Source organism: Charadrius vociferus, unplaced genomic scaffold (genome assembly GCF_000708025.1).
Source record: "Charadrius vociferus isolate BGI_N301 unplaced genomic scaffold, ASM70802v2 scaffold835, whole genome shotgun sequence".
In the NCBI taxonomy this organism is placed as follows: Eukaryota; Metazoa; Chordata; class Aves; order Charadriiformes; family Charadriidae; genus Charadrius; species Charadrius vociferus.
The window spans coordinates 135,599-153,952 of NW_009648449.1; the positions used below are offsets into that span (position 1 = coordinate 135,599).

Sequence of the window (18,354 nt, forward strand, 5' to 3'; positions counted from 1 at the left end):
CAAAGAATTTCTTGCTTCCATTCAAACCATTACCCCATGTCCTGTCTTGTATCCCGAGTCCCAGGAAGACAAAAATCACCGTGGTTTAAATATTGTAGTAATATTGGCTCGTAATGCAACAGTTTAAGTTTCGGAATATTTGGATATCATAAAATCAAGAATAAAAAGTTATGGTTAATGCTTTTCACTAGTCAGAACAACAGAATCAGACCTTGATTACCTTTCAGCATTAATTATTCCGGACAACTGGCTGATTAAATAGAGCATGTTGTAATACCTCTCAAATAGTTACTACAGTAACTTTGGCCATGACTGAATTCACAGCAGGAAAAAAATAAAATTAAAAAAATCTCTTCCCAGTAAAGGGCTGCTGCACGGTTGCAAGGTATTCAACAGTCTCCACAATACATGGCAGCCAGAAGCGTAACTGAGCAATGTTACAATGTTCACATTTGTAATTTTAAACACAGTACAAGAAAGTAGTGATTAAAAAAAATAACAATTTTAATGTACCAATTTCTTAGTCAAGATTGCAGCATGTTATGCAAAATGCTATAGAGATTGGCAGGACTTCTGTGCTGTATTAGCTCACGTGTATTAACTCAATGTATTTTAAAATACACTGAAACTACTCCTAAAGTAATCTCACATGAAATTAAAAAGATCAAGAAAACAGTTTACAAAGGCATGCTTGATATACATTTTACGTCTACTACCAGCAAAAGTTTGGTTTGTCTGGATTTTTATGATTGAGTGGATTAATTTAGTTTATGGATTATCGCTGAAATCCACGAAGGGGGTGTCAAGCTCCACCTAAATACCATTCTTTCTGTGACACTTGTTCTGCACTATACTTCCTGCAGGAACACATGAAGCCACACAAAAATTTTTAAACACACCCAGAAATATGAACAAGCCCAAAAAGTCACACAAATTGTGATGGAAAATGGTAAAGTTAATTGCCAGTGACAGAACCTTAATGTTTAAGACACTTTATTTAAATAATGGTGCCCAGCTCCCCCCTCATCTTCACACACTTAAAAAAAAAAAAAAAGAACACTGCTCGTTCTCTTACAGAAAGCAAAGGCTCAAAAAGTCATAATGTACAGTAACATTTTAAGAAAGTACAACTAATGTAATGCAAGGCTTGCTTTCCCCAACACAGACTGCAAAATCTTACAATCCAGGGGTTTCACATTCATTTTTATATTCATCAGATTTGAAACTACAAAAATCTAGTCACTGTTTTTTTTCTAGGGAACAAATGGAGACCCCCACTTCTCACTCAAAGAACTGATAATTCATTTCCCCACAGAGATTTCAGGGTATTGTCATCCTTGAGCTCTTCAAGTGTTATGCAAATGTTCTCATTTTCATTAAGGACCTACTTTGAACTATTTAAAAATAACTGTGTTATATCTTTAATGCATGCTCTATTATACATTTGGATTTCAACAGATTTTTTGGACATGTTCTGATAGACAATTAAATGAATTAATTTTTCAGTGAAGACCTACATTTAAGGGGGCAAGCAGCCCAATTTGAATAGTTGCTCAGTGACTTAAGCGGCCTCACAGCACTCGTAAGTAACAAACTCCCAGCTCCTATTCAGGACATCAGTCAGCAAGGGGGACGCATTATCACATCCCTGTCCCTTCTGATATTTCCCCCCACCCCCCCAACATCTGCATTCTACCCATGAGAGCAAGTTAGCTGAGTAAATGAAGCTTGAAGCTAGTCCACTTAATTCCCAGTTCAGTCTAAGCCCATGATCTATCTTGCAACGTATTCCACCTGACAGCGATTACAGGAAAATCCTTATCAACAGGGTCTCTCTGATCACTTGAGCACACTTTAGGTTTTGATTGGGTTTATTATTGAGCAGACAGGTTTGGCTTTGATACAATATTCGACAAACATGTCAGACCCAAGAACAAAGTCCACTGAGAGAGGGAAAAAAGGAAAAAGAAACAGTTCTGCATGTTTCAGAGAATAATATAAATACTACAATCTTGGACACACCGACTCTGACATTTGTGCTTTTCAATTCAGATGTTCAGCTGCCTTCCCATCCAGAAATGAGGACATCATCATGAACCATTCTTAAGCTTCCAGCGAAACAGTTTTCCTAGGTAGGACTTAAAAATGTGACACCCTGATACTGATTTTAATGCTTAAAAGATGTAGTGGAAAGTGGACTTCCTTACAGTTCTGTGAGAATGCTTTACTCCTTAAGTCTTCCTCGTACATGACTAACTTTACATAAGGTATTTTACCTAATAACAATTTGAATTAGCAAATTAAAGCAAAACAGTCTAAGAAAGCAAGGACACGGACTGTCTGTGAAGGCTCAGTCATCACATACTTCTTGAGTGGTTTCTAGCAGATTAAAAAAAACCAACAACCAACCAACCAAAACCACCAGGCTCAAAGTTTTGATATTTCTTCACTAATAACTTTCATTGGCACATAGATAAGACGACAGATTATATAATTATTAGTATGATTTTTTTTTTTTTTGCAATGGAGCACTGAAAAAGTAAAAGCTCACTCCAGAAAAACAGAGTACCATGCAGTTATTAAAAGAAAAAAACCCACAGAAATTACTATAAAATTAAATGCTTTTCCACTGAATTGAGAATGAAAAGGCTTGCTTTTTCTCCCACATAAATCACTGTTACTTTAAGGGTGGGGAGGAAAACAGCAAAAGACAAACTTCAGTCTCTATTTTATTGTAGAACTATGCCTAATAAGCTTTTTATTTAACATGCTTTCAACAGCACAGAAACACTTTACAGGACGTATTTCTTAATACTGGTTTAAGTTAGTTTTAATGGGTCAGACAGGCTAAGTGCCATGTTAAAGAACATACATTCAGCTACAGATGCGTTTGAGCTTAAAACAATTCTAAAAGCTCACAAAAAATAAGGCAGCAAGTGGATCTGAGGTTTGGTGCTTTTTTTTTTTTTCAAGCACAATTTTTATTGATGTGCATAAAAGAAAGAAAAACACCATTTTACCTTTGGAGAACAAATATAGCATGTTTTAAGACCAAATATTTGGTACGTGGACATACTGACAAGGGGAAGGGATTGTGCTAAATAAAACCAGCATCCTTTCCTAATGTAACGTAACAGATTAAAACAACTAATTGTTGAAAGCTAAAGTGCTTTCTATTCTTTCCCAGAGAAGAATACTACTATGACCACAAAGCTCACAGTATCTGTTCTAGTAGAAAACTATTCCACTGTAAAGATTTTTTCCAAAACTTTTTTTCCCCATTTATCACAAGGAAGTATATAAAAAAATGCTTTTTTCCAAAAAAAAAAAAAAGAAAAAAGAAAGGAAGTACATATTTCAGGTTAATAGGACATTAAATAGTTCACTGGTTGGCGGGGGGGAAGCATCTGACTGCAAGCTGCAAACTGCAACAATATTCTAGAGGTTGGTTTTGGTGTGTCCCGTCCCCCCACCCCACCCCATGGGAAATGGGCAGTTTTACACATTTTACAGATAGGCTAATTAAACAAAGCACATGTATTAAAGAAATTTACTCAACACTAATGCCAAACATAGACCTTTATCATTTTACTAGTTCAAGCAACATAGAAAGCTGCATGGATTTCATTTAAACTGATTAGGTAGATTTAAACTGAAAGAAAAATGCAGTTTACCCCCCAAATCAGTGCACACACAGTCCTCCAGATTTAACCAGAGCTGACTGTAGCATATCACCATCTCTCATTCATCACTGTCCCACTGATGGAAGTTAGCACACCTGCAGATCTTCTGACAGAGCAGTTTATGTAAAGCTTACTCATTTGCTTTAGGCAGGTCAGCTTGGTTATCTCCCAAACCACGTAAGCCAGCTGATTAACCTACTTGGTTAACATACTTAAAACAAGTTCTGGAGTACACACATGAACTGCTCTAACAGAAGGATGCAGGCAGTGACTTACTCCCAGCAATGCAGTGACAGCAGAGCTCCCAAACAGTAAAGCCATCGGCAAAACATACACCTGTCCTACAGCAAGAGAATTTACACTGGAATATGTACCCCTTGAATTAAGATCATTTAATTGTCTGCAAGTTTATTTGTAGATCAGTTTTCAGAAAACAAAGACATTTTAATACCATTCATCAGTCTGCAGATTTTTCCTGAAGGAATGAACAGACATACTAAAATTTATTCATTTTACTTCAGAGCACTGAACAGGTAAAATACATTTTCTGGTTAAAAGTATTTAAATTTGCAATTTTGTATTTGGCATCTCATGTCTTTTAAATAGTCCTTATAAATAGAAATGAAACTACTTACTGGTTGCATAGCTCTGGCTGTCTAACTAAATTTTGAATGAATTCATTCAGTCCTGCTCTTCTTTGTTTAATAAAATCTAAAAAAAAAAAAAAAGAGAGATAAATTTATTAGGATGATTAGTCAGCTTGCGAAAAGACTTGTTTTCAAATTTAGGTTTTTTAGGATTTAAACAGCAGTTAAAAAGAGATTGGTTCACAACTAGTTCAGAACAGGATCCTACACATGAAAGTCATGAGTTTAAAACATCCAAGTGAAGCGAGAGAACAAATTTCAGTTTCTCTGCAACACTACTTGAAAATGTAGAAAGCCAGGTGGATTAAAAGTGCACTGAAGTGCTTCAAGAACAGCGTGTAACCACAGTGGGCTAACCTGTGCAGCCTTCGTTGCATGGGGGAACCCTTCAGGACATGATTGTGCTCAAAAAAAAAAACAAAAAACCCAACCCAAAAAACCACCAACCAAAAAAGACACAGGCAAAACTTGACATCAGTTGCTCAAGTCAAGTTTTTACACGAACAGTCCCACCAAGCAGCATATTTCAATAATATATGTATGGCAGTGAGAAAGTTGCACAATTCATCCTGCCAGCAGGCACTCAGATGTAACCATTGAAGATAACTTAAAAAAAAAAAGTTTTCTTTCTGTTTTGGACATCATCTCTAACATAAAAAAAATTAAAAAATCCTTAGAAACTCCACCCTCATCCATAGATTAACTCTTCTTTAGCAGTATGGAAAGATACACAAGGGATCTGAAATAGAGAGTAAGCTCTAACATGAAATAAAGTGTAAAACAGAATAATCTTGTCTATTATTACTCATATCAACAATAATTTGATTGGAAAAAGAACATTCAACTCATGTATTAATTTTCAAGGTATTCCAATGAATCTATCACATAAATTACTGACAACTATTAAAATTTTAAATTAAAAATAAATTTAAATTAAAAGCTGTGTTTTAAATATTTAAAAAGTGTTCATATTGTTTCAAGGATATAACCCCTAAACCCTTGTTAGGGTATTTAATAATCCCAAATTACTGACATCAAACAGGAAGGTAAATTTGCATAAAGATGTTACAGGAGTCACCAACATCAGCAGTTTCAGTATGGTGGATGTACAATGCTATCAGCCACTCCAAGCCTAGAGTTATCCACGTTGTTGAAGATAAAACACCTGCATCATCTCAGCTCAGATGTACTCTGTAATTTTCTAGCTCTGTATTCTGACTGGTTTCTAGGATTTCCCTTTGCCCCATTTTCACAGTTAAAACAAGATTAATTTTTAAATTACCAGGTGACAATAAATACAAAGCATTTAGATTACAGTGTATGTTATGACAGTATTTTTGGTAGATTTTGGGAAAAGGGATATACAAGTTTCACTCTACTGCTCTCCAATTTAACAGTACAATGCTGCATACCCAAGCATGGATCAACAGAAGTAAAATACCTTTTAAACATTTGTAAAATATGACACATTTCAGAAGCCAGTAGAAACATTACATCAAAGCTTCAATAAATCAGTGTTAAGATAAAGAATTATTTAAATGAGCATCATGGCTCCATCTCCACCCTGCCCCCCAGCAAGAAACATCTTGAGAACTATTTAATTTCTCATGCTTCAAGGATTTCAGCATAGTTTATGGAAACTTAAAACAAGTCTGAGGACTTTATTTTACATATATAGTTTTAATAAAGTTTTAGGTTGGGGGTTTTTTTCTATTTAAACTCCAGTTTCCTGAATTTGACTGCAAGAAATCCACCTGTACATTTGGCTGTACAGCAGACCAGAATGCATGACATTACTAGGTCTTCAGCCAGTTCTGAAAACTCCACGGTCAGAGAAAAGGAAAGACACCAAAACAAAACGAGAAGTCCCTGTAGACACAATATACATACAACTTGTGGCAATCATTTACATCTTCATCATAAGAGAACAGAGCGTAGATACTTGCATTTGATTATTTTAATAAAAAATAAAAGGGAGTTTCATGTCAGGATCCAGATGAGTAACTGTAACCGCCAAAAATTAATTTGTTTGAAAGAACTAAAAAACCCAGAACAACACACCCCAGGAGTTCAACACCTTTGGATTCATTTGTTTTTCAGCAAAGGAGAAAATGAAATGCTTGAAACAGGTGCAGGAGGAGGTGAAACTACAAAGAGCCTGATCACATCAGCAAGCCAGGGGAGGACTGGGAGGTTCCCAATGACCACCAGGAAAACCCCGAATTAAAAATGGCCTGAATGAAGGGTATAAACACACAGAGCAAAAGCCTGGCCTTCCCACTTGCCTTTTTATTTATTCATCGGTGTGCCACCTAGGTTAATTCAATGCACTTTACAAGTGATTTTTCATTAGTATTTTGATGTGAACACATCAAGCTTAATTGGGACCTATCACTGCTAACTGGATCACATCACGTTCACATCAAACAGGCTTCTCTCATTGGAACAACAACAGGAAGAGGTTCATTTTCATCTGAACTGTACAAGGAAGCACATTTACATACAGAGAGTTCAAAAGCATTCCAAGATAAACCCTTCAGTTATTTCATCTTGGGGGGGGAGAAGTCACACAAAGGAAGTTTAAAATTTATTAGGCATAGGTTTAGAAGTCTGGGTTTTGAGTTTTGCTTTTACAGAAGTGAGACTACACCTGACAGTTCAGGATCTCTCATAATCCTGAATATCAGAGGGTAGGGAAGACTTACAGCCTTCAGCACAAGAGAGGCACTGGGCCACTAAGCAACACTTTGCTCACAATCACAAGGCAGAATAGCTACCTACGCTAGTTCCTGTTCTTGACTGAAGCATGACTAAACTTTGGTTTAGTCACTGTTTTGAGGACTGGTGTGAAACTCATCTAAGATAGCTTCTTGTGGGCTGAAATAGATCAATTTTCATATAAAGAAACTGACAAAATGAGTAACAAGATAACAACTTACCAGGATCAAAATTATCTCCAAATATTCTTTTAGCTGGAATCTTCAGGTTCATGGTGGGAAATTGCTTCTTTAGCTGAAAACAAAACACATACAATTGGATTGTGCTTAGACATCAAAGTACCTAGAAATAATTGCATTTCGCTTATTTTCCAAAGAACAGGTTGAACATCTGATTATTAGTAATTCTGCTTCTCTCTGCCACCTTCTCTACTCATACACTTGGGGAAAAAAACAAGCCCAAAACAATCTGTACTCAGCTTGTTTGCACCAGTCACACCCTTTTAAATTCAAATGCCATCTCACTTTAGAAAGCTACAGACTATTGCAGCTATCTTCTACAATATTGTCAAAATGATTTTCCACTTGCCCCAAATTAAAAAACGTAGGCTAGAATGTCAATGTTGGTTTTATTCTCCTCTTTACTTCCTTCCTCCATCAATTCTCTCTCTCGGGTTTGTTTTTTTCTTGCTTGCACAGAAGTGTATGTGCAAGGTGTAAGATAGGTTGGTGATACAAGCCTCTGGGTTTTGCTCAAACAACACTCTTAAAAGCTTTAGAAACCACAGGTGGTCTACCCCTAAGTCAAAATTGTAAATAGATGAACAGCCTGTTTTACAATGCTGCATTTGATAATTTGATTATAGTCTACACTTGATAAACTGACCAGAATGTCGTATACCAAAGCACTAAATTTACCAAAAATAAAATCACGAGCCAAGCCTTGATTACATTTGCTTCTGCAAGCACTCCAGAGTAGCAATCTTACTCTCATCCTCTTTAAGAGAATAATTTTCTAATACTAGCAATTCTTCTTTCCTTAGAAACATCAGTATCTTTTCCAGTTAGCAACACAAGTTCTTTTTGATGTACTATACTATATGAATTACACCAAATAGAAACGGGACTAAATGCCCTCCTGCTTACACTTTCCCAGGACCTCCACCTCTCCGTGCATTAGAAAGACCAGTGGTGAACAAATTTCAGCAGAGCAATGCTAACCTGCTTGGCAAGAGAATGTGGCAAAGGGAACATTCACTCTACAGGTATAAGGGAAGAAGAAGAGAAGAAGAGAAGAGGGATGCTTTGTTTTTTCACATTGGTTGCAAGTCTATCCCAAGATACAGGCAAAGCATAGTGTGGTATACCCAGGCTGACTTCAGCTCAGACCTTGTAAGGCAGCTCCAAGCTCACTGCCTGCATTTGTATACCACTGCCACACACAAATCCACATGCAGTGAGGGAAAAGGCAGAAAAGCCTGACTACTTCCCATAGAGGCGATGGAGGCACAGATAAGCAGCTGGTAATCTTTTCTTATGGGGATCACAGGGGAATTATTTCTCCTTTTTGTTAAAGCAAAAATTGTGGGTCTAAACATGAAGAGCTGGAGAAAAGTATGGACATCAGGCACATAAAAGACTGCGCATCTGAGCAAGTATTTGCCCCACTTACCCACTACGTAAAAGGGGCAAAATCCTCTTCTAGCAACGAACCCAAGACATCCATACTTAGTTGCTGAAGAGGTGTATTTTATTTGGACCACTACCACAAAATTCAGCCATGAAACTGCAGGTAGGAATTGCCATGACTGATTTACCAAGAGGTTTAGATTAAGAAACAAGGATTTGTTCATTGCTTTCAGTACTTCAAAGTAAAACACTTATTTTAAGAGAAATTTATCTATCTAGATGTTTTAAGTTTTCCAGTGATTTTTACCATCACAAACAAATGCACGTTTCAGATGTTCTGACAACCAGTAAATTGGAAGTCTCTCTCCTTACATTATGATCCCAAGCAAAAATTTAAAAAGTGACAAATAAGTGGATTTTAAGTTTGAAATGCAAAAAACCCCAAAGTTTTAAAAAAACACCCTGTCATTTTCTTTAAACAGGCTCCTATGGTTACTGCATGCCGAGTCAAACTCAACATTGAGGGAATTAACTCAAACCATTAACACTGCAAACAAGCGTTACTCTCTGCTATTCTGGTGTGACTTCATAGCTTGCCTTTTCCTTACCGTATTGTAGAGTTTATCAAACTCTGCATACCGTCTGAAGACAAACCATTCATTTCTGCCAACAGAGACCAACACTTTGTAAACCTGTAGTAACAGAGATAAAGTTATTGCCAACAGCAAAGCTTAATAAAAACCTCCCAGGTTTAATCCTGTGGTGGAAATGAGGGCAGGTTGTTAAATGTATTGTGTAAACATACTGGTTGAGCTATATATTTCTTACAGCTAAGTAACATAGACATCAACACATGATTAAAAGAACAATTAAAAAAAGAGTCTGGTATTTTACAGGATTTTTTTTTTTTTTTAAACATCAGGTAAGCAAAAACTAACACCAAATCCAATTTAATGGAGTTTCATAAATTACTTCATATCCAACAAGAACTCCTGGCCATCAGATAGCAGTCTATAAATATTTGCTATGAAATTTGTTAACAACTTGATAATACATAATAAAGACTAATATTAAGGAAGTAAAGCATTTAAAGACTGAAGATTGCCTTCACCAAAACCTAAAAAGCAAGCACATATGGAAGGCAGTTATAAAGAAAACTGTTCCTTGCAACATCTTGAATACATATTATAGCCAGGATCCTGGCAGATCGCTGGGGACTTAGACACAATTGTTCAAGGGGGGAAAAAATGCTGCAGTGGCTGAAATACAGCACAGGCTACACAATATACAGCACTGGGATCAAGGGAGGTTCAGCTGGAACCTGATGCACAGTTCTGGCCATTCAAATCCCATGGCAGCAGAGTTCTCCAGTAACTAGAAAGATTGTCAGTCTTAGAGCTACAAAGATGATTAGGGGACTGGAGTATCTTTCGTATGAGGAAAGGCTGAGGCATTTGGGTCTTTTTAGTCTGGAGAAGAGAAGACTGAGGGGGGATCTTATCAATGCTTATAAATACTTCAAGAGAGGGTGCCAGGAGGATGGGAACAGTCTTTTTTCAGTGGTGCCCAGTGACAGGACAAGAGGTAACAGGCACAAACTTGAACATAGGAAGTTCCATCTAAACATGAGGAAGAACTTCTCTACTTTGAAGGCGGCAGAGCACCGGAACACGCTGCCCAGAGAGGTGGTGTAGTCTCCCACTGGAGACATTCAAAACCTGCCTGGATGCCATCCTGTGCAACCTGCTGTAGGTGACCCTGTTCTGTCAGGGAAGTTGGACTAGATGATCTCCAGAGGTCCCTTCCAACCCTGGCCATCCTGTGATTCTGTAATATTCAAACACACATCTTCACTCCCCATGACTACATGGCAGATCAATGCCAACAAGCTTAAGCAGCAGGCCACGGACAACTTCTTAAATTAGCAGGGCAAAACTGCAAAGTGCACAGGCAAGCATAACTTAGGATACAAGATGATATTCACCTCCTTGGCAACCTCAAAATTAAAACAGTTTTGTTCTCAAAGGAGCTAGCTGTAGAACAATGACACAGTCAACACTTTTTACATGAGTGCACATTAAAAACCATATGAGTTCACCCATCAGCAAAGCTCTTGCATACCCAACAAAGGAGAAACTGCAAGTGCAACAGTTATGGAAGCACTGAATGGTAAGAACACATATGATACCTACAAACTATTTGGTAAAACCCAAACCCGTAACGTGTCTTTGGGCTGTATTACTACTCTCAGCTACACCTATGCAATGATTTAGAGAGAGCTGCAAAGCCTGTTTCTAGAAAGGTGTGGGGGAGGAGAAATCTAGCCTTACTTAAATAATAACCTTTTCAAATCTAATTACTCGTAAGCCAAAACTAGTCTTAGAAAACTCCTAAAAGATGCATCCATGACTTGTAATATGTGGATAAATAATGCAATGCTTTAAGAAAGCAAAAAGAAAAAGAAACAGAGTTCCTGAAAACATCACCACTACTATCATCACCATAAACTCTCTTCCCAGATACAGACAGGATAGAGTCCAGCTATTTCTGGATGTGATAGACTCCTTCATAAAAGAAGTCACTGAAATTAAAAAGCTTCAACTCTGTTTTGGTAGCTCATGCTTCTGCATTGAATACTCAATTTGTGTTCAACAAATATGAGTAAAAAGGCTGTTTTCCAATTTCAAGAGAGCAAGCCTTGAGGAAGTAAGGAAAATATTTATTAAGTGTCAACAAAATTAAAAAAAACAACTCCACAATTTCCACAGGGCTGGGGATTAGTATTATACACCACAGATCTGAGACAAAGCTTCCAGATTTAATCAGACAAACAGCACCCTTGAAAGAGATTTCTTAATAAGCCTATACATGACGGGGTCATGAAAGGAGACAAGAATAGGTCAGAAGAGAAAATGAGGCCTCAGACATCGAACAGCATAGGGATAAAAGTGAGAAATCCATAACAAAGCCATTTGGCAAAACAGGCAAAAGAATGGCCCACGATACAGCAAGGACAAAATAGCAATGAACATAGCCTAGATACTTGATTGTTTTGGACTGTATTTTGATCTTTTTATGAAGGAAGTGAATGCTGAATCTTCAGAAGAAGGTAGGACAGTGAACTGGAGCAGATACACATACAGGTCAGTTACCATGAATTAAGTGGAAGCAAAAAAGCTTCCCTGTCAGAACACCAGGAAAATTAAAATATGAAATTATTTGTCAATAAAAAAATATTGGTAGTGAATACATAAAATGTATGCAGTATTTAACAAAAATGAATCAAGTATTCAATAAAAAGCTATGAAAATGCTCAGGAGGAATGAAGAGTTCATTTCCAAAGACAAAACAGTAAAGCTTGACTTACTCATTAGAATGAGGACCACACAGACACATGATTGTTTTTAAAAATGCTTCATCAGGGCAAGTGTGAGGGGGGAAAAGAAGAGTTAGTAAAAGCTAAGTTGCACATACTTGTCTTGTTTCCATGCCAGCATTAAGTGAGCCACTGTAAGGTTTGAGCTGGAATTCATAGTTTCTATTCAGACCAGTAAGATTCTAGAATAGTCTCAGAAGCAGTAGTGATATATACTGTAAGCGACAGTTAAGGTGAAGATTATACAAAACAGTCACCTGCAGTCCTTCCTAGCCTTCATCACTTTAACCTTTCCTTTCACCCTACTGTTCTAACTGCTCTTTATGGAAATGGCACTAACATTGCCATCAGAAACAGACAGCTGTATCTACCATCAATTTCAAATATTCCCCCTCGCGCCCTCCTCTCACTCCCCACCAAAAGTAGTACTGACAGGCTCCAGTCATTACAACACAGCTACAGAAGAGGAGACACAGTAAAAGCACTGACAGACACGTGCTGGAATTCACAGTTGCTACCATGAAGTTTATCATGACCCTCACTTCTGTTATCAAATCCTAAAATATATGTGATAATACTCAAAAGCTTGGTTGTGAAAAGCAGTTCTCGTCAAGCTGCTAATTATTCCCTGATGCAGAAAGCAGAAGCCACCAAGACAAAGTATACCTCCACACAGTGCAAGCTGGGTTGGATTCCTTTTCCCCCTCCTCAATTCCCAATTTCTGAAGTTTCCTACTCTTGCTTGTACAGCTTCCTAAAGGGCGTGGCCAAAGAAAGTGCCTTTAAGTTGCTGTCACACAGATCCTTAGGTAAAATGACATGGAAATCACAGACGTACCACACTGGCACATTTTAACAGCAGAACTGCCAGCACTGAGGCAGTAAAACAAATCTGTTTTGCTCAAATTCAGACTTTCATGAAGTTTTTCCTGCTTGTTTGAGTTTCACATGCATGCAGCACTTTAAACTATCAGTAAAGTTCTCTTCCGCTTGGTCCTTCTACCAGCACACTCCTTCCCCAAATTACATCTTGATAAACTTGTAGAATCAAACAGCATTATTTTTCTCCGAGGAAGGGAGGTGAAGAGAAAAGGCAGATATATAATAACTCAAAGTAAACTTTTGTTTTACTATGTTCTTCAGACAACAACTTTGTCTAAGGGTGTTTGCATTCCACATCTGAAGAGTGACTAATCCACTCAAAAAAAAAAAAAACAACAAAAAAACAAAAAGAGAAAAAGCCTAGAGGAAGTTGCACAAGAGCAATGAAATAGTTTGAGCTTTTTAAAGGAAGTATTATGATGCTTTCTGTATAGCCTAGCATAAGTATAAGCAAAACAAAAATCCATGCTACACTACTTTATTTTTCAGTATGCAATGCAAAGAGTTTCCCCACAGAATAGGAAGACTTTACTTCCAGAAAGCAAGCCAAATTGGGAGGCCAAAAAAGGAAGAGGGAGGGGAATGACAAGGAGTGGAAATGGGAACAGGATAGGAAAAAAATCATAGGCATTAGAATCAGAAAACAGGAAGGAAGACAAAAAAAGTCTTTCAAAAATTTGATTTTTTTTTCTTTTACACAAAAAAATATAAATAAGAGGATATCTATCAAAAAAGGCCATTCAAAAAAAAAAAATCCAAACCACAAACAGACAAACAAACCCAACCAAACACATTTTATTCCTTTACACAATAAATGTTTCCATGAAAAATCATGCAGGATACCAAATCTTATTCTGATTTGGTACCAAAATGTTATCCCTGCACTTGGATACTCACGGATTTTATATGAGAAAATGCCGCTATTTGGGGGTAAAAATACCAGAGATTTGTAGAGCCAAATTCTTTTTGCAGAAAATACCACAGTTAAATACTGTAAAACATTCACAACTTCTCACACTGGACTATGGCCAGTACTCACAAGAGCAAGTGAACAGATTTTCATAAACCTGTTGAAAATAATACCAAGCCTACTAGTAAAAACCAGAAAATAGCACTTCTAGGCACTAATAGCCTAGGCATTTGCCTACTGTGTTTACACTCTTGCATACTTACAGTAAATCTTTTCTTCTTCTCTCTGTGTTCATCAGAGCTGGGAATGCTAACACTTGGGCAGCTTTCTTTGAGATCCATTATACGTGTTCTTTTGACAAATTTGTTACAGGACCCTGCTTCAGCTGTTGTAATCAGAAGGTATCTTCAGCAGTACTGATCCAAGATACGTAGCCTTTCTTGAGAAAATGTGAATTCCATCATGTAATCTGAAAGCGAACATAAAAGGAAAATTAAGTACGGGAACACTTAACTCACAGTGCTAAAACCTGTGTGACAAGAACTTTTCCTGGCAGGAAATGCACTTTAATATGCACATATACAACCATAATCATTACAGTTTTGCAAACTGTTTCATGCTTGTTGTCCTTTGTTGTTTCACTGAAATCACTCATATTCTCTAAGGACACAAGTGCACCCAAAAATCACTGAGCTGTGTAGACATAGTAGAAACAGATTTGGGCCCACTACAGACAGAAGGAACAAAGGATAGAGCACAGAGAAGTAACTAAAGATGACAACCTGGTGTCAGACATCTGAGAAAAGTCACCAACATGTACATTCAGAACAGTTTATTTCAAAAGCAAAGGTTTTCGACTGCATGAATGTGTACCAGAGGGCATTTCAGATTTGTCAGAACATGTTGAGTGTATTTAATTATCACAGAGACGAAAGACAACATGAGAAAAAACAATTTTTCATGTGAATTTTAGAGAGGGACACAGGTAGCATCATGTCTCTGTCTGAATATTTACTTTCTCTATCCTCTCTTCCCCTGTATTTGACATAATTTGTGTTCAGCAGAACAGTAAGGTTGTCCACTCCCTTCAGTAGAACAGTTAGCTTCCTTGCAAAACTTCAGAAGGGCACAAGACAGCAGGATAAAGCCATCAAAAAGGCAGGGCACTTAGCATAGTGCCTCTTCACTCACTAAGGGACAGTATTCTCCACACTTGCCTTCAGCACAAGCAAATTGTTTACTGGACTCAAATGCAAACAACAGGAACTTCAGCACTGCCTAAGAGCAGCTGAAATTAAGGCTACATAGCTACAACCCTCTCCTCAGGCCTGCAGTCATCTGAAGTGTTTTAGTGAACGCAGCTCAGCTTTTGGAACGCTATGTGTCTGACAAACTTACAAACACGAGAAAATTTTTTCTAGAAATAGGAGACTTCAGTTCTCTTCAAAACACCCAGAGGAAAAAGGAGCACCCAGTTCAACATTTAACTCCCTATTTTCTTTAAACAGGGAAGTATAAAAGTGAACTGTATGTTTCATATCATAAATTTCCAAAAAGCACAAACTAATCCAATGCAATTCTGCTATTAGAGAGACACCCATATTTATGTTGGCACAAAGGCCAAAGCCCCTGGAATCCAGTGAAAAGACTTGTTCTTGATACCCAACTAGTCTCAGTCAGTCAACTGACTATTTTTCTTGTTCTCAAAAGCCAGACCATCTCGCTAGTTCAAACTTTATGTTATTATTCCTTCTGTAGCCATTTAAGTAATTGTCAAAGATGTACTTGGTTACTCTAAACAAAAAGGAGTATTTGAAACCACCGTAACCACAGCTAAGTGACAGATCATCCATACTGCAAGATATTTGGAGAATTATTTTTAGTTACATCTGCATTTACCTTAATTTGATTGTTCCCTACTCCACTGATCAGGTCATTACAGGGTGGTTGGGCAGGGTTAAGCTTCCCCCCAGCCTTTATTTGACTATAACACAGCTCATCTAAGCCAGTTACACAGACTTCGAGTTTCAAATTGGTTTCTCTTTTCCTTTGGCAAGCTACTGTTAAAAGCTTTATTACAATAAGGCACCGTTCCCATTTTCCACAATTTTATACTGGCATGGGATTAAGACTGTTCTTCACCCATTGCCACATACTAAAATTAAGATCTAAAGGTTAACTGTGCTCTTCTCCATCATAAGAGGTCCACTGAAATAGTCAATAGGCACCACTTTCTGTAAGTGTTTTGCTAAGCTTAGACTTTACTAAGCACTTATGTCAATCTTTAGCCACTCCAGGTCTAGTGTCAGGAACTGAGCGCAAGTCCCTGTGTTTATCTGTCTTCCTGGTCATCGCAGAAAAATAAGTAAAGCTTTAAAACAGATTAGGTATTCCCTGACTAACATCACTCACCATCTTTCTCCTCCTGTAAACTGACATTTATCACAAAAGCTCCTAACATGCTTGCACTCATTCTCACAATATAGGCTGTACTTCTCTCATCCCTTTCATTTTTTATTCTTGGTGTCACAGTTTCAAATACCAGCACAGGAGCAGTATGGATTAAGAGCTGTAGTCCAAAGAATATCCCTTGGAAGAATGAGCTTTATTTCAGATCTGAAGTTAAAAGATCTACAGCAAACAAAAGGAGGAAGTGTCACCCAGATTAATTCAGGAAGAGTTTATTCATCTTACTGGGGAGAAAAAGAATAAGTCATCTGAGAAGCTGAAACTGCAATGTTCATATTTCTTTCTTCAAGTTGTCTGGAAAATCACTGGCTGTGATTACTTTCTTGCCCTAAGGCGTCTCCTCTGAGTTGTGCCTGGGTCACCAACACTAAGCTGAACTGACAAACTTGGAAGAAATGCATTTTCAGTTTGCCACTAAACTCCAGATGATCAGAGCGTTCTTTCAGTTTCTATTTGCCATGAGCACATCAGCTCTTGAGAGGTTCTTACATCTGAACTATAGATCTTACTGTAGAAATACAAATAGATTTCCCTTAATCTTTGCCATGCTGTAGTTTAGGAACACAGCTGTGGTTTTAGTAGCAGGTAAAACCACTAATGCTGTGGTAACTACATGAAGTAATAATCGAGAGCAAACCGTAGAGATGTATTTTCATCCACAGCTTCAAAAGTGCAAACTGCAGTGTCTTGAGGGTTGCCAGATAGGAGCGAATTTAACAGATGCTGTCAGTTGTAAAGTCTCTGCCTCTGATTCTAGCTTTTTCTGTTAACTAAGAAGTATCCCCTGGCCTCGGCTTTGATAACAGGCACAAAAGAGAAGCAACTGTAGAAAACCAGGCAGCAAAATAAATACTCCTTAAATCACACTCAGGCACTAGTGAAAGAACATGTACGTAACGCAAGACAGGTTAACACTGGGACTAGTGCTTTCCCGAAACAGCTAAAACTTTTAAGTTGCTGCAGTATCTAGGCCTGGAACAGGGAAAGGCACAGACAAACGCATTAGAGGAGAACAAAAGTCACAGCATCCTCCTGGCAAAGTTTCAAGCCTATCAACAGCTACACTGTTCATTCTCTCCATGATGGTTGTCAAAAAGCATGCAGTATTTTCACTGTTTCCTGCAGGAAGCAACAACAATGTCAAATTTCAGGCTGACCCTTGCCTCTGGTGAGGTAAGAGCATGGCAATAACAGAACCCTGACACTATGAGAACATATACAGATCTACTATACCCACAAATGAAGAATTTTCTGAATGCCTTACAATAAAATATTTTGTGCGACCTCCTAATAGCCACATGCAACAGGCAAACATTACATACCTTAGTGACACACGGCAACCTCCTTTTGCTCCCTTCTACATATGACAAACTCAAACTGTATTAGAAAAAGTTTCCGAAGTTTAGTCAGGTTATTTTATTCTGTACTGAAACATTTTCTTTTCTTTTTTAAATCATAAAGGCCTGAAGATGATACCATTGTATAACCAAAGACCCTTGTTCTGGGTGCTTACAACTCAATTGCTGGCAAGAATGTTCAAAACTAGATTAGGAAGCCATGTACTCACCTGGTGCCTCCCCAGCTGTAGCCAAATTGCCTTAAATGCCTCTTAAGGTCAGTGCAAATCAGCTAACACACTCACTCCAACTCTGTGAGTAACACAAGGGAAGCAGAGACAAGAACAGTCAAAAAAACCAAAATACAGTCTCCCTGCGAATACGCTTGGAAGAATCACCAGGATCCATATGCACCCATTGGAACAGAACAGACATTTCCCTATACACTAATCACCTGCCTAGAAAGACTTACTCTAGGAGTGAGTCACCAGTAAAACCAACTGATGAAAATCCCACCTGAGTGTCATTCCAATTACAGAAGAAACCTGCATATGCAGAATCAGAAAGCAAGATACAGGAGACAGTCCTATTTCTTGCTATAAACATTGCTCTACTTCCTCTTACTTTAGAGAAAGTATCATCTTTAGCATACTTTTCATCACTTCCTCAGTCTTCTCCACAAATATCCTGATAATGACTCAACA

General features: G+C 37.8%; 1 protein-coding gene across 2 annotated transcripts in view; it reads right to left on the reverse strand.

The window, feature by feature from the left end:
- The window catches only part of LOC104286925 (serine/threonine-protein kinase Sgk3), a 29,043-nt gene extending 14,814 nt beyond the window's left edge, over nucleotides 1–14,229 (reverse strand). The window contains exons 1-4 of one of the 2 annotated variants that reach the window (XM_009885570.1): nucleotides 14,108–14,229; nucleotides 9,285–9,368; nucleotides 7,270–7,342; nucleotides 4,319–4,394 (exon numbers count right to left, since the gene is read on the reverse strand). In XM_009885570.1, coding sequence (XP_009883872.1) covers nucleotides 4,319–4,394; nucleotides 7,270–7,342; nucleotides 9,285–9,368; nucleotides 14,108–14,185 — 311 coding nt within the window. In that variant the 5' untranslated portion in view covers nucleotides 14,186–14,229. Of the gene's footprint in view, nucleotides 1–1,285; nucleotides 1,306–4,318; nucleotides 4,395–7,269; nucleotides 7,343–9,284; nucleotides 9,369–14,107 lie in introns of those variants that run through there. The other variant, XM_009885571.1, reaches the window with a different exon arrangement.
- Nucleotides 14,230–18,354: the final 4,125 nt, after the last annotated feature.